At 34.4% G+C, this 15163-nt stretch overlaps 1 protein-coding gene across 1 annotated transcript in view; it reads left to right on the top strand.

The window, feature by feature from the left end:
• The window catches only part of PTPRN2 (protein tyrosine phosphatase receptor type N2), a gene marked incomplete at both ends in the record, with an annotated part of 620206 nt that overhangs the window by 272965 nt on the left and 332078 nt on the right, over positions 1 to 15163 (top strand). The window contains one exon of the mRNA XM_079538424.1: positions 2089 to 2168. Within this exon, the coding sequence (XP_079394550.1) occupies positions 2089 to 2168 (80 nt within the window). The remainder of the gene's footprint in view (positions 1 to 2088; positions 2169 to 15163) is intronic.

Raw genomic sequence — 15163 nt, forward strand, 5'->3', positions numbered from 1 at the left:
TTGAAAGTTGACATGAATTCCATGTTCTTCACAATAATGGAATATGTAGATTTGGGAGAAATACCTGAAGTTCTTTGTTTACATGGTCCTTGGTGTGGGACAGATGTGTACTAGGTTGTTTTTATTTGCTTTTGTTTGAAGCAGACCACTAATTATACTGTGTCTGAGCAGCCAGAGAGGAATCGTCATTTCTCTTAGGTTGGGAATGCAGGAAGAACAGTGCAAGATTGGTTATATTCAGTGCATGATAATATCCAACTTCCAGGTGGCTGTTATGGTTGATTATGTTAGTGACAGAACTGGGGAATGGCCTGAATTTCTGTAACACATTTTATGTATCTTAAGTAATGCAATTGTAGAGTATTATAGCCAAACATACTACTTAAATGATGTTCATAAATGCTTTATAATTGCCTAACATTATTAAAATGCATTTCTTGAACATTAATGACTTGACATCTGGAGTATCCTTTAGCAATAAAATCTGTATTTTAGTTTTCTCCAACACAGAAGAGTATTTAAAGAAAAATGGTTGATTAATGGCAGTTCCTAATAACTACAGAATAAAATACACACAGTGCATGCTTTACGAGTAAAAGATTGAAAGGAGGCTCCTTAATCTTACTCTGATTCCCTTTGTGACCTCAAAACAAAGTCTTAATGTCAACAGTAGTTTACTTCTACTTAAAATGGAAAAAGTTTAAAGGTATTTCTGTCTAGGATACATGTGATGCAATTAAGTGCTCGCACTTCATTAACTGCTCTTCATTGTATGAATGGAAAATACAAATGCGAAGTGTTAGTAAAAGAATAATTTAATACTTCATTTCAAGCCCTGCAGCAAAATTATTTTTCAACTTCTTTTATGTAGCAATTTTTCAGATTTCATTCTCTCATGAGTCATGGCTATATTAGGTCAAAGCACGTTACCTGTATGGTTCTTATCAGTTTACCACAGCTGAAGCAGGTGTTATCCATAATATAATTCTAATGCTTCTCGCTGTTTGTGTGAATAATAAAAAATTAGGCACTCACATAACACATATGTGAGAAAACTGTTATCACTTGCCAGTTTTCATGTTTGTTCAGCCCTTGCACTCTCTGCTCTTATATAAATGTATATTACAGTTACTACTGTAGCTTGCAATCTGAAAAAAATTCCTTAAAAATACTTTTACCATGGTCGGGTGTGTTTTCTTATTTTTTTTGTTTTTGTTTTTGTTTTTTTTTGTATATTTATGCATTTTAGAATAATATTAGAATGGAAATATCTTTATTCCTTCATAAGATGTGCATGTAAGTTGGATATTATTGAGATAAAAGGAGAATGAATGCAGTATTACACCTATAGATTTGTTTTCCTTGAAAAATACAAAATAATTTTTTATTTGAAATCTTGAATACCTTTCTCTTCATTTAGCTAACTAGTACCTTGCTCTGCAAATGCGCAATAGATTCAAAAACCATAAAGATCCATCAGGATACACCCAAAATGGTCACCACAGTTTCATCATTTCATAAGTTATTCAGATAGATGGTAACCTCTGTTGTTAAAAGATAGTAATTAGTGCCATCTTTCTTGTCAAAGTCAGCCACTGGATCAGCTGACTTTGTCCAAAATCTTTTCCCCACGTATGTTCTTACAGAACATGTTTAACGTATGTATTCTGAGTTTTTTTAATCATTCCTCTGATTTAGAGTCATGACAAGAGGGCTAAACTTGTGTTAATTTGGAACTTTATGTAATCTTTTTAGATGCTGAATTCCAGCGGAGTTCTGTGTTGTTTTTGGGTGAATAATAATTTCATTGCCTTCATTTTTCCATTTTTGTAATAAAAATAGTTGTTTACAGGACTATTTGAAGTTTAGTTAATATCTCTGAAATTCTTTCAGACAGACATAAGACCCATGCATAAAAAAAGAAAAACCACAAGAGGTATAAGAATGTATGCAAATGTAGCTAATGAAGCAAAAGGAACAGGGCTAAATGGCGTCTTAATGGTTTCTCCTTAAAAACCTATTTTGAAAAAGAATATTATGCCGTGTATCTTGATTATGAGTCTTACATTTTTTAATAATCTTTTCTAGCATGCTGGGACCAGCTGTGACCTTCAGAGTGCACTCAAACCTCCAAAACATTTCAACTGCGGATGTTGCCAAAGCAGCAGGTAAGAATCCTTACCCTCCATTGCAAAACTGTGGCCTCACAGTTTAGAGGGCTGTAGGCAGAAAGACACATGGAGACTACACTTCTCCCTGGAAGGCTGGCATTAAGAAGGGAAACAATTGAGGGGTGAGGGGCTCCTATGGGAAGTGTAACAACTCTGAATTAATTAAAAATGCCCCAAAACTGAATGTTTATAGGGAAAAGGGATTAAACAGAGACAAATAAGCATGGCTTAGCATGGTGAAAAACTATCAGTGTTGTCTTGATCTCAGAAAAAATGTTGTTGTTTTTTTTTTTTTTGAATGAGAATTTATTACCGTTGTGTTTCTGATACCTTCAGAAGAAGAAAAAAAAGGTATTGTGTCTTAGCCTTAACTGACAGATCAAAAGAAGATATAAATATATATATCTTTGTTGATGCAGTGTTTATGCAATTTTCCTGACCCATTAATCCTGAGAGTAAATACTGAATATCTGGAACTAAACTGCATCTGAATAAATACCACTGTTCTAAGGACTGCTCTTGGCTTCTAATCAACTTGGCTGTCAACTATATTATGGAGGAGTTGTTGACTGAAAGAAATCATTTATGTAAAATAACTCAATTGATAACTGATTTGTTTCCAAATTACCTAATTGATAGCTTTTAAAAATGATAAACAAACAAGTTGCAATATTGCTTACAAATAGAAACAAAAAGAAGTTCATTTAGAAAACCACTGGGAGCCCAAAACTGTCCTTTAACAACCTCTACTTCCCTATGGATGAATTCAGCCAGGACTCTGTAGGATCAAGAATCTATTTTCAAAGTGTCTGTAAGAGAATAACACAAGCATCAGTACAAATTAGGGGATCATCTGCTGGAGAGGAGCTCTGCAGAGAAGGACCTGGGTGTTCTGGTGGACAAGCAGTGTGCTCTTGTGGTCAAGAAAGCCAATGGTATCCTGGGGTGCATTAAAAAGAGCATGGCCAGCTGGTAGAGGAAGGTGATCCACCCTCTATAGTACGCCCTGGTGAGCTCACATTTAGACTACTGTGTCAAGTTCTGGGCTCTCCAGATCAAAAAGGCCAGAGATCTCCTAGAAGCCCACCAAAGGGCAACAAAGATGATAAACGGTCTGGAGGAACTTCCGTATGAGTAACCTGGATCCGTTCAGCCTGGGGAGAAGAAGACTGAAAGGGGATCAGATAAATTTTTATAAACATCTAAAGGGAGATGGGAGGCAAATGGATTAGGCCAGGCTCTTCTTCATGGTGCATAGTAATAGGGAGAAATGGCCTAAAACTTGAACACAGGAGTTTCCATACAAACATGCGGAAGAACTTTTCAGTAAGAATGATGGAGCACTGGAGCAGGTGAACCCAGAGAAGTTGTGGAGTCTCCTTCCTTGGAGATATTCAAGATATATTAGAATACATTAAAATGCAGTTATAAATGTTATAAATAGTTTATTTCAGCAAAACCGAGGAAGTATCAGTTTTTTCTTCCCACTGGGATCAAAGTAATTTTTTTCACTTTCTTTACCTTAAAGATTTCTGACAAGTTAGGGGGTCATGGAGGCAAGAGGCAGTACTACAGACTCACCAGCTCATTGTAATCATTTAAATTGTATTTTACCTACTATAATATTCATATTCCATGCGTTTCCTAACTTCAGTTTGTTTAGTGCATTAAAATTTTCAGGTTTTGATTGCTGCAGAAGAACATTCATAGGAGTCTTACATCAACTCCTGTCAGTATGTCACCAAGTATAACCGTATTTTTTATAACTAAACCCTGTATTTGCCTTTTAGCAAAATAATAATAATAAAAATGATAACAAAAATAAATTATATATATGTCCAGGAGTCAAACATTCTAAATTAAAAAGTATCTCCTCCTTTTCTAACTAATAAATAAAGATGCAGTAGTCTGACAGTGTGCTTGTAAATCAGATCACTTATTTTAAGCAAACTTTTTTTCACTTGCAAATCTTTAAAGCCAAAGTCAAATTTAGTCAAATCAAAGTTAGAGCAGCAGCAGTATATACTTACATAAGATTTTTTTCAGGCTTTGGCTGTAATTAGAAATTTTAGAAGTCGACAATTTAATGAATAAAGTGATTCAAAAATAGAATTTAACAAAGGAAAGTAATGTGGAGTAAATCAGTGAATATTGCCAGGGGAGGCCCAGGTAAATATGTTACTCCATCTTGTTTACAGAAAATGAGTAGACGTAACTGACAGAAGAATTTCACTGTCCATCCTTAGATTGAAACTAAACAAATTTAGAAATTGAGGTACTCAGATGCCACAGTAATTATGGGAATGTAAATTATCCAGTTTTGCAGAAAGGAATCTATTTCTGCAGCTTTTGTAGTAACTTCTTATTTCATTACTATCCATAGCAACATGCTCTGTGCAGCACTTAGCTCTTACTATTTGTGTAGAATATATTTTTGTAATCAAAATGGATAAATTACATCCTTTATTTTCATTGTTTAAACACAGAGAACTATGTTAAAGTTTTCCATTCTCCCCTCTGGAGTTTCACAAATATACAGGTTAGGGAAGGCGTGGGACTCACAGAAACTTTGAAAACAAATGGATGATGTAGAATATCTACTGAAATTCAAAGATAGGAAGTTATAGTGATAAAAGTGGTTTACTGTATTTTCCTGGTCTTTGAGATCCATTCTTCTTCGTATGCAGAAGACCCACACTTAGGAGAGAAAAGCTTTCCAAAGTCCATGTTCTTGCTGGTTAGATATTTTATCTGGAATCTCACAGTCCCTATTCTTTGTAAATGTTTTTACTATTTTGCACTTTTTAGAGCTACACAATTCTATGGGAAATCTAAAAGGAGAATAATTTGAACTTCTGTATATCTTACTCTCGCAGGCTATGCAAAATACAATTAACAATACCTTTGTTTTTTCACTACAGAGCTGAACTGCCAATGTGCTACCAGTTTTGCACAGTTTGATGCTCATAATATAGAACAAATCTTGCATAGTGTAACTGTCCTATGGCCTCTTTCTGGTTAATAAGCCAGACTCAATGGTGCATCGCAACATTTTGATGAAATAAACTTTCTCTAGACATAGAAGACCTGTTCTAGGAGTAATTGCATTTGGCACATGACATCATTTAGACAAATGAGTATGGATTTCATTGCTCTTCAGTTTAAAGGTTAGAAGAAATCTCGTAAAGAATAACTAGCAGGAAGATAATTCTATTTATGTAAAATTGCCATATAGTCACTACAATAATGAGCAGTGAATTCAAATGTGTACAGTTTAATAGGTAACCCGAATAGCAGAGATAAATGCAAAGACGTTTAAAGTAACAGTGATAATTAGAAAAGAGGAAACTTCTGAAGTTTCCAAATACAGAACTTTAGCATAGGATGACTATGAAAAAGTGAAAAAGGGATGGAGGACAGAAAAACCCTGCACACAGTCATTTTCTTATGTGTGACTGTAGCCTTTGTCAAGTAAGAATCATGCTTCTGCTTTGTTTGGTGTTGCATGAAGAGGCAACATCTGAGATGTTAAAAAAATTGTTGAAGAGCAAAGTGATGTATGCATAGCATTGGCGTATTTGGGAGGGGGAACTGTAAGTACAGTGAAAGGCAATGTATAAGCAGATATTGAGGAATTAGCAGGTCTGGTGTACAGATTTTTGGATCTAAGATACTTTGTGATATGCACTGTTAAAACAAGTCACAAATTTTCACTTTTTTATAAAAAAGAGGGATTATGAAAATAGAATATCTAGAATTCATTTATAGGGCTGTTGATTTATGTTTCTTTAGATTGCTGTTGTCTTAAAGGTAAAACCAGGATTTTCAAAAATTGCATGATTTGAGAGCAATCATTAATCTTGACTTAAGGAGTGAGTTGCTGAATGATACAACCTTCTTGTCCAAAAAGTATTTGTCTGCCACCTTTCTAATTCTGCAAAAAATTGGAGCATTAATACCCAGGGATGGTGAGAGCAAAAACACTGTATCATTTTTACTATATAACAAGTCAATTTGAATAAAGATCCTGTCTGCAAAGTATCAGAATGAATAATTGCATGTAGATAGAAGTCCTTAACATTTTAAACGCCTGTAGACGACTGCATTTATAAAAAACTATGGATTTTGAGATTCAGCATCTACAAATTTTGGTCATTGTCCAAACTGTTGAGAAACATCCCTGGCAACAAATATTGTAAAGAATTTTTGATATTGAAGATCATTATTTTTGCTAATATTATCGGCTCTAAACAACCAAAATAGGATCATTAGCTTTTAGCATTAAACAATACTTTTGATATGAAAACAGTATTTCAAAGCTCTTAGAGTTAACTTACCTTGTCTAGTGATTTAAGCTAATGCCGTCTCATTGATTTAGCGTGATCCAAAATGTCATAGTTTTAATCTTAATCAGGATGACTAAATGACCTGTCATGTTAGTGACCCTGGACTCGATTGTTGAAGGTACTTACGCCTCATTCTACTCCAATTTGTATCAATTTGTATAATTTCCTTATAAATTCAGTCATACAAAGATTTATTACAAATATATTTTTAAAGAATTAACTGTGGAAGTACAAATGATTGGTTTGTACCGAAGATGCACTCATTTTTAGCTGTTTGCAGCAGTTGGTAGTTTTAGCCTTTACCGTAATTGAAACATACATTTCAACTTTCTAGCAAATTTGATGTAAGTCTAAAATATTACAAATTATTTTATATTAATATTCTCTTGTTTTCATTCTAGTCATGAAATATAGTTCTCTTTGTATTGGCTGGGGGAAGTGGTATTTTACAGCATAATATAATAAATTTTACAGTCTGAAATTTAGCAAAGTAGAGAAGATAATTTACCTAACATCACAGAATCAATTGATGAGGTTCTGGTATGCTACTTAAATTGATTGTCTTTTAATCCCAGAAATGCTCCTGGGAGTCAGTTTTTTCTCTAGCCAATAAGTACTGACCATACCAGCATTGCTGATAAAAACACGATAGCTTTATATTACTGTGCATCATTAGAAAAAAATGTTTTCTATGAGGCATTCAGAGAGAACTATATTTTCATATAATATAACTTTGTATCTTCACGTAATAAATCTATGTATAAAGACATACATAAAGAATGCATAAATGTAGAGAAAGGAGATAGAAATAGGAACAGCAGGACAATGAGGAGTAAATCTTCAACAATAAGATTCATAATTCAGCTGTAATAAAATGAGTGGAGGAAGATGAAAGCCTGTGGTTGAATTTTTCCCTCTCTCTGGATTTTTGTAGATCATGTAATTAGATATCTTTCTGTCTGAGATGATAAGAGAGAGTGTGTCTATGAATAATTTGAAGTTCATCTTTGAAGTGAACTGACAGTTTCAGTGTCAGAAACTTTGGACTACGTAGCCAGGAGGCTGTGAGGTCCAGCTGATTTCATTTGCTGCTGCCCTGGTTTAAGGTGAATTGCAATTCTTTGGTCTTTAATGCGAAAAGTAAAGTTTTGACAGCTCTTTTTTATTGCTAGCTCTCTTAAGTCTGTTGAATCAAAACCTGATTTCTTCTGCTCAAACCTCCTTAGTTCACATTGTCTTTTTTCACCTCTTAACCTCTCTGTAGTGGCTCAATTCCCGTTTACCTACTGTATCATCAAATCTATCTGAAGTATTTTCCTTAAATTCTTCCAGTGTTGAATATAGAATGTCATTATATTTTTGAAGTATATTCAGAATCTCCTCTGTTATCAAATATCTGATATGGTGATAATTTCCTTGCCACCTTGTTCTTCTAATGAAAAATGTTACAACTATGACAGCCAATATCCTCTTTATCCTGGAATGAGTTTTAGCAGTTTTAACAGGTAGTATGATTTGGTAAATGTGCCTCAGTCCTAAACAAGAGAAAACATCTTCAATTATCACAGAATTGTAAAATCACAGAATCATAAAATGGCTTACATTGGAAGAGACCTTAAAATCATCTAGTTCCAACCCCCAGCCATGGATAGAGTTGCCCAGTGGCTTCCTTCTAACAGTGATGGTCGTTACTGTAATTAGAGTAGGTGGTTTTTTTCTTTTGAAATACCCTTCTCATCTAAGAATAGTTGAGAAGTATCTTAATTCAAAAAGAAATCTTTTTAATTTGAAACTAGATTCTTTAAGTCCACTTTCCGTTATAACAGAGACCTTCATTATGTTCACTGTGCAAAGTGCAATCATTCCAGCATGACACTTCACAAAGCTTCTTAGCTGCTGGGAACTCTAGAGCTAGATAAGTGTCTTACAGACTGGGGAGAAAAAACCAAGAGCCAAGTAGTGTTATGTAGCCTTTGTCCTTCAGTTATAGTAGTGGTAATTCCTCTCATCGTATTCTGTTCCCTCTTACTAAAGACTCTCTCATAAAAGATTATCAAGTTAGTAATGAACGAAGATGAAAACAAGCATGCTGTTGATGTAGTGCATATATTGATACTCAGAATCTGATTGTTGATGCCTGAACTAAACAGGTCTATCAAAGGTACAAAGGTAAGCAGAACTGATGCTTAGAAGAACATGTAGCTGCAAAGACTGATTTACAGCTACTCATGTTTCCACTGGTTGCTTTATCTACAACCTGTAGTCAGGCCTATGAAGGTAGGTAAAAAATTAGTTCTCTGTAGATCTAATTTATATCAGTTTAAAGGTTAATAATGATTGTAAGCTGACTTTTTTAAACAGCCCTCTTTAAATAATGTATAATATAAGTTAATGCATTGTGGAATAGAATTCATCTAGCTCAGTTACAGTTGCATAGAAGGTGGGCATTTACTTAAACCATTTTTATAGGATGTCTCTACGTTTAAGGAAAAAAATGGATTGATGTATAGATGTTGATGATAGTCATATCAGCAGATAATAAAAAAATCCAGGGATATTTCTTGTAGAATTTAGTGCAGGAAACTTTCAGGATCTTCCTGCAGTCCCTTCTTGGTAACATACTCAAAAATATTTTTCTGTTTCTAGATCTCATAATCTTCCAGTGCAAACCATCTTTTCACCAGCCTAACTTTCCTTCATTCTCAGTGTCCAAGGGTAGCCTTCTGAAAGCTCTTTAAGAATTCAAAATTAATTTATTATTAAGCAAATTTACAAAGGTTTTGAGTTTGGTAAATATTGCTTTGTGTAATATTTTTAAATAATCAAATTCCTGCAGTCAGCTTGTAACAGAGGATGAATCAGTCACAATATATTTATTTTCACAGATATTGTAAACAGACATGTAATTTTTAAAAGGACTGTTCTCAGCTGGTATAAATCAAGAAACAAATACTGTGGAGACCCTAGTACTGAGAATGGGTCATTGGAATAATATGGTTGAGTTTTGCCCTTTTATTTTTTTCTGTATAGCAGCAATACTATCGGGTCAAAGTGTGAACATGGTAGCAAAATGTCTTGACCCGAGAACATTTGAGAGTTACATTATGATTCATAGAATAGCAAGCAAAATTCTCCAAGCCCAAACCAACCAGTTTAATGTCATATTTCATCATATTATTTGGCAAAATTGCTGCTATTTTATTTAACACTTCTATGACAAGCTACACACTCCCCAGGAAAATAGAAATATATATGTAGTATAGCATAGTCAATAATAATGCTTGCAATTCCAGACATCTTTTAACATTATAGTACTTCAATAAAGTGTTACATATTCGTGTGCAGTACACTTAAGAAACTATATTTGTTACCAGCAGATCATAAGTATATTTAAAGACATTATTTAGAAATGATACGCTAAGAAGAAATCTGGTAAGGAAAGCTATGTAGCTAGCTAATCTAAAGCTAGCTAGCTTTTATATAAAGAATAGGTAGGCAGATATAATATCTTTTTCATAAATAAGTACCTTTTTAGGTAATTATAAATAGGGGAGTTAAATTCAGGTCAGGTAGTATTTTAGCCTAACCTTAACCTGAAAAAAAAAGAGCAGTCAGAAGATTTTGCAGCCATTAGACAGGTTGATTATAACTTTTCAAAATGCAGAACAAGATAAACTTAATCATTTTAAATTGTACATGCATATAAACAGAGGACAGTCATACCAGATACTTTAGTGGGAAAATTTTCTTTATCTGATGTAACTAAATATCCTATTTTTAGTTGGTGAAATTGGATGATTAGCAATCTTGTGATTGTAAGTGATGGCTTTCCTATCAGCCAAATGTTAAAAAAAAAAAAAAAAAAAAAGGTAGAGCAGTACTACAGGGTTCTTTGAAAAATAACTGTTATTTAAAGCACAAGAAAAGAACACAATACGTGCAGAATCATCTAAAAATCAGGCACTCGTCCCTTTTTGTTGGAGAAAGGTAATAATGTGGAAAAGCACTTCTCCAGAAGCACTGCGCTTTGGTAGCAAAGGGCAGGGTTGGCTGACCCAAAGCTGGTAGCAATATGTTCTCATGGTAGAGCACAATTTATTTTGGGATAACATCTTGGGAAGGAGGCACAAACATGACCTGGGATGAAAGGGCAGGTGCAGGATTTTTGCCTGACTGCTTAGTTTGGAGGCCCAGCAGAGTCTCGCGTTATCTGCCTTGAAAACAGCCCCTTGCATGATCTTCTGCTACTGATAACTTGTATGGGAAGTACCTGAGAGAGGAAATAATGAGCTCTTGACAGTGGGACAAAAATTATTTGAGAGCTTTTGGAGAGTTTGTGAAGAGAAGTTTGCTGCATTTGTACTCACAAGGGCACAGTGATCAGCAGATTTCAGTCCTGTGCTTCAATTCTGCCTTCTTTTGGAGCAGTCTTTCTCCTGTGGATTGAAGTGTACTTCAGCAGCTGCTGCTGCCACCTGATATGCATGGCCCACGGAGTTGTTAGTCAGTACTGTGACTTCAAGGCAGCTGATTGCATGTCCATGAGGTGTGTGTTTTCTGGCATGTAAGATAAGAGAGAATCACATTTATATTTTCAATCTCGTTTTTTATTTGAAGGAAATGTTTTTTTTTGTTTTTTTGTTTTTTTGTTTTTTTCATTTGTTATTTATTATGGTGAAAATTATGTGCAGGGATAATGACCATTTTAATAATTTGAAAATAATTAAATCTTTCTAGTATTGTCCAGTTTTCAGGAAAACTATTTTTCATAAATAAGTACCTTTTTAGGTAATTATAAATAGGGGAGTTAAATTCAGGTCAGGTAGTATTTTAGCCTAACCTTAACCTGAAAAAAAAAGAGCAGTCAGAAGATCAGGAAAACTTATTTATGAAAAATAATTCTCTTTGTTCTTTCAAAAATATATTCTCTAAATTTAAATGTTCCAGATTACGAGAGGTTGTATGGCTTTTTGGTGGCTAAAGTCAAAAGACATGCTAGATTTAATCTAGCTACAATTTCTCATTAAGTGCATGTAAATTCTCTTTGCCTCTGTTTTCTTGTTTATAAGTCTATAATATGGGGAAAAAAAAAAAAAAGCTGTAACATAATGATTTTCTAAAACATAGTTCAGAGGATAAATAGTATGGTCTTCTATTACTGAATAATTTTAATTTATTCCCATGCTGCTGCTTTTCTGCCTTTTTGTTGTTTTTTTTTTTTCCTGGTTGCATCACTCTAACAAAATCGGGGTGACAGCAATCATAAAATCATTTTGGTAGAATGATCTATCGAGTGGCTTATTTAGTTCATTCTCCAGAATGGTGATGGGGTTGGTTGGCCGGAGATCATATAGATGATATTTGATAAGCTATTAAAAATAAGAAAGAAAGGAAGGAATTGAAAAGGAGAGAGAAAAAGGAAAAAGGAAGGAAGATGAGAAACAAATGTGCAAGCCAAAATCCAGAAGATGCTTCTTGGCAAAGTTTTATAGACATCTTAGATCAGTAACAGGAAAAGGTAGGTAGCTACACCCCATTACTCCTTCCTAAACAGCCAGGTAATTACTTTTGGCATTTTGACAAGTGTTTGCTGGAGTGAAGGTCAAAGCTGTCAGCAGAGAAGATCTATGCTAATCTGCTCAGCTGGGGAAGACTCAGGTAGATAATGTTTTGTAATTAGAAGTTGTGGAAACCAGTTTTCACTGTATTTTGGTTCTGAGTAGAAGTGAACTAATAATACAAAGTAATTTCATTTATCATAGTTTACCAAATTGGCTAAAAGTGCACCTAGGCGTAAGCATACCATGTGAAATTGGAGAAAAAGGAAAAAACTGGTATTGTGGTATAAATGTAACATATTTTTATATGCATATATACATATGTCTGGCACTGTATGGATGCATAAGAAGGTGTGTGTACATTATATGTGTGTCTTTGTAATTAGGCATACAAACAGAGATGTATAATGCTAATATTTTTAGTCTGAATTTAAAAAATATTGTTCATGTAAGGAAAATCAAAGAAAACCAAAAGAAAAAATGTGTTTGTTGAACTAGACTGGGCTGTAGAATTTTGCAGTAAATTTCACATGGAAAAATTCAGTGTATGTAAAAAAACCTCCTATTTTTTCTTACCAGATGTATCAATTTCACTTAATTGAGCAATACTTTATGAATGAATTCCCGTATTGTATTTTAAACTAAGAAAGTACTTTGGTGTCTAAACTACACTTAAAGAAAGTGTTCATATTAAAATAATTATGAAAATAATTACTCTCTTTAAAAAGTACGTAGGCTGCTCTGAAAGTAATGCCTCGTATTTATTACCATGGAGACTGCAATGGATACAGAGAGTGCAACAACACTGTTTCATAGAGCAAATTCTCAGCAACAAAAAACTACTTTTCAACACAGTCATCACCTTTAGCTGTCCATTTTCACCAGCGATGAACAAGAGCCTGCATACTGCACCTCTAAAAATCTGCACCATTGGAGTCATCCACTGTTTCACTGTGGTGAACCATGCTGGTGGTGTCAATGCTGGGAAAGGGTTGCCTATACGGTCCGTATTTCATCAGCATGAGCAGATGGAAGTCAAAAGGCATCAGGGCTCTAAGGTGAATTTAGCATTTGACATTATGGGCCAGCAACTCTCATATATTTTTTGTCAAGTGCTGACTACTTTTTCATGTCTTCATGACTCCTATTGTGATCAGGCTAAGGTAATATTGACTCTTCTCTTCTTACTGTGCTATTTGTGCAGCGGTGTCTGTGTATACATGGCAGAAAGAGATAAACAGGGAGCTTTTCATGGAGGTACGAAGTGTTCAACAATCCTCCCAAGCCCCAGCTATGACCCTAAGCCTTCATTGATTATACATATACTTAACTGTTCATCTCCTCTAAGTTTGCTTCTTAATGTGAAGTAGTTTATATATGAGAGCCTTTCATGAAATTTTTGCCAAATGTAAAGCAAAAAAATGCAAAACTTCAAAAAGTAATGACTTTCAGCAGACTAATATGTATCATTGGAATGCAGGCCAGAATTTGATGACTTAATCCTCAGTCTAAACCTAGGAAGATAAAGGCACAGTATTTCAGTGGTTGCAGTTGGAGCTGGGCAGGAACCTCACAGTAGTAGCTGTTAATAGGGGCCATTTTTTTGCTGTTGTTTTCAGCCTTAATCAGCTCTGCCAGACAAACTGTTGAACTGTCAGCAGCAAAGATGAGTCACAGGGGTGCAATGCTGTAATACTTTTTCACTTTATATGCAATTCAGAGCATACAGCTAAACAGCAAAAAAAAAAAAAGTTAAAGATTTAGATCTAGGTCTAAAGAAACAATGGATCCATCTGGAACATAGACATTAACTGAGAAAATAGGGGGTGCTAATTTCTTCTGGATTTTATGGTAAACTTTGTAAAGGAGGCAAATCTTTGCAGGACCTCCCAAAAGTAACCGACTAGAAAGACCAGAAAATGCTCTTTTCTTTCTTTCTTTTTTTTTTTTTTCCCCCCTCTATTCCCTCTATCCTTCATTCTCTGAGCCGATTTTGCGTATTTTATGACTCTTTATGATGTTTCAATCTCTGGCATTTTTCCTCTTCAGGGGAATCATCATGTATTCATTCTGTTCTTTCACTGCCATTTAATAACTTGAGGGTATATTCTCTACCCATGTGCAGCCATATAGTTGTGAAACTCACATTAACATTAATGGGGAATGTGCAGCTAAAATCAGCCACACTGAGTGTAGTTACTACTCTTGGCTGCAAAACAGATTGACATGTTCAAACGAGTTATTTCCACTTAACAACTGAGAATTCAACCAAGTTATAGCATTATTTTCTGTTAAATTAAAAGTATTTTAATATTATTTTTAATGCATTTCAAATTAAGAAATCTTCTTACTGTGAAACCACTTATGTTAGCGCATAATGCTTACAAAGTTAGATGACATTTTAAGCTAGTAAACTTTTATTGTCATCATAGCTCCCAGTACTCTGCTTTTTATACACATTAAGAAAATGCAGTAAGAATTATTATTTGGTTGCAAGTTAATGCCTTGTTAAGGTACCTGGTAAAGGATCAGTTGACCCTCTTGATTTATGTGATTTAAACATGGATGAATTCTAATGATTTAGTGGTATTCTATGTCCCCTGTGATTCTGCTTTTCCTTTTTGGTCCCTTTTCTCATATTCTTTCCGTCATTCATTTTCCCTGGCAACAGAGCTCTCACAGTATAACTAAAAATCTGAAATCAGCAGAGTGGATGAAAAAAGAACTGAAAGCTGAGTGATGTGAGAAGCTTCGAATATCAGAGGTACAGATAACTGTTTCCAGAAGTGACAGTATGGATGAGGAAGCTGATCCTTTTTTCTTTTTATTGAACTAGTGATGAAGCATTTAGCATATTTATATATATATTTTTTAACATACTGCTCTAGTTTCTCTGGTACTATGCCAGAGTGAATAAATGCATCCATCTTTCATGTTATATTGTTTTCTTGGTGCATTGCTTGTAGGTAAAGACTCTCAGAGAACTTAAGAACTCCAATTTTGTCTTTTAGATATGTCACACTTCAAACAATCATATTTATGTGTAGGGACTTATGTATCAAAATGAATTATAAATTACCCTTAAGAG

Source organism: Tetrao urogallus (genome assembly GCF_951394365.1).
Source record: "Tetrao urogallus genome assembly, chromosome: 7".
Taxonomy (NCBI): domain Eukaryota; kingdom Metazoa; phylum Chordata; class Aves; order Galliformes; family Phasianidae; genus Tetrao; species Tetrao urogallus.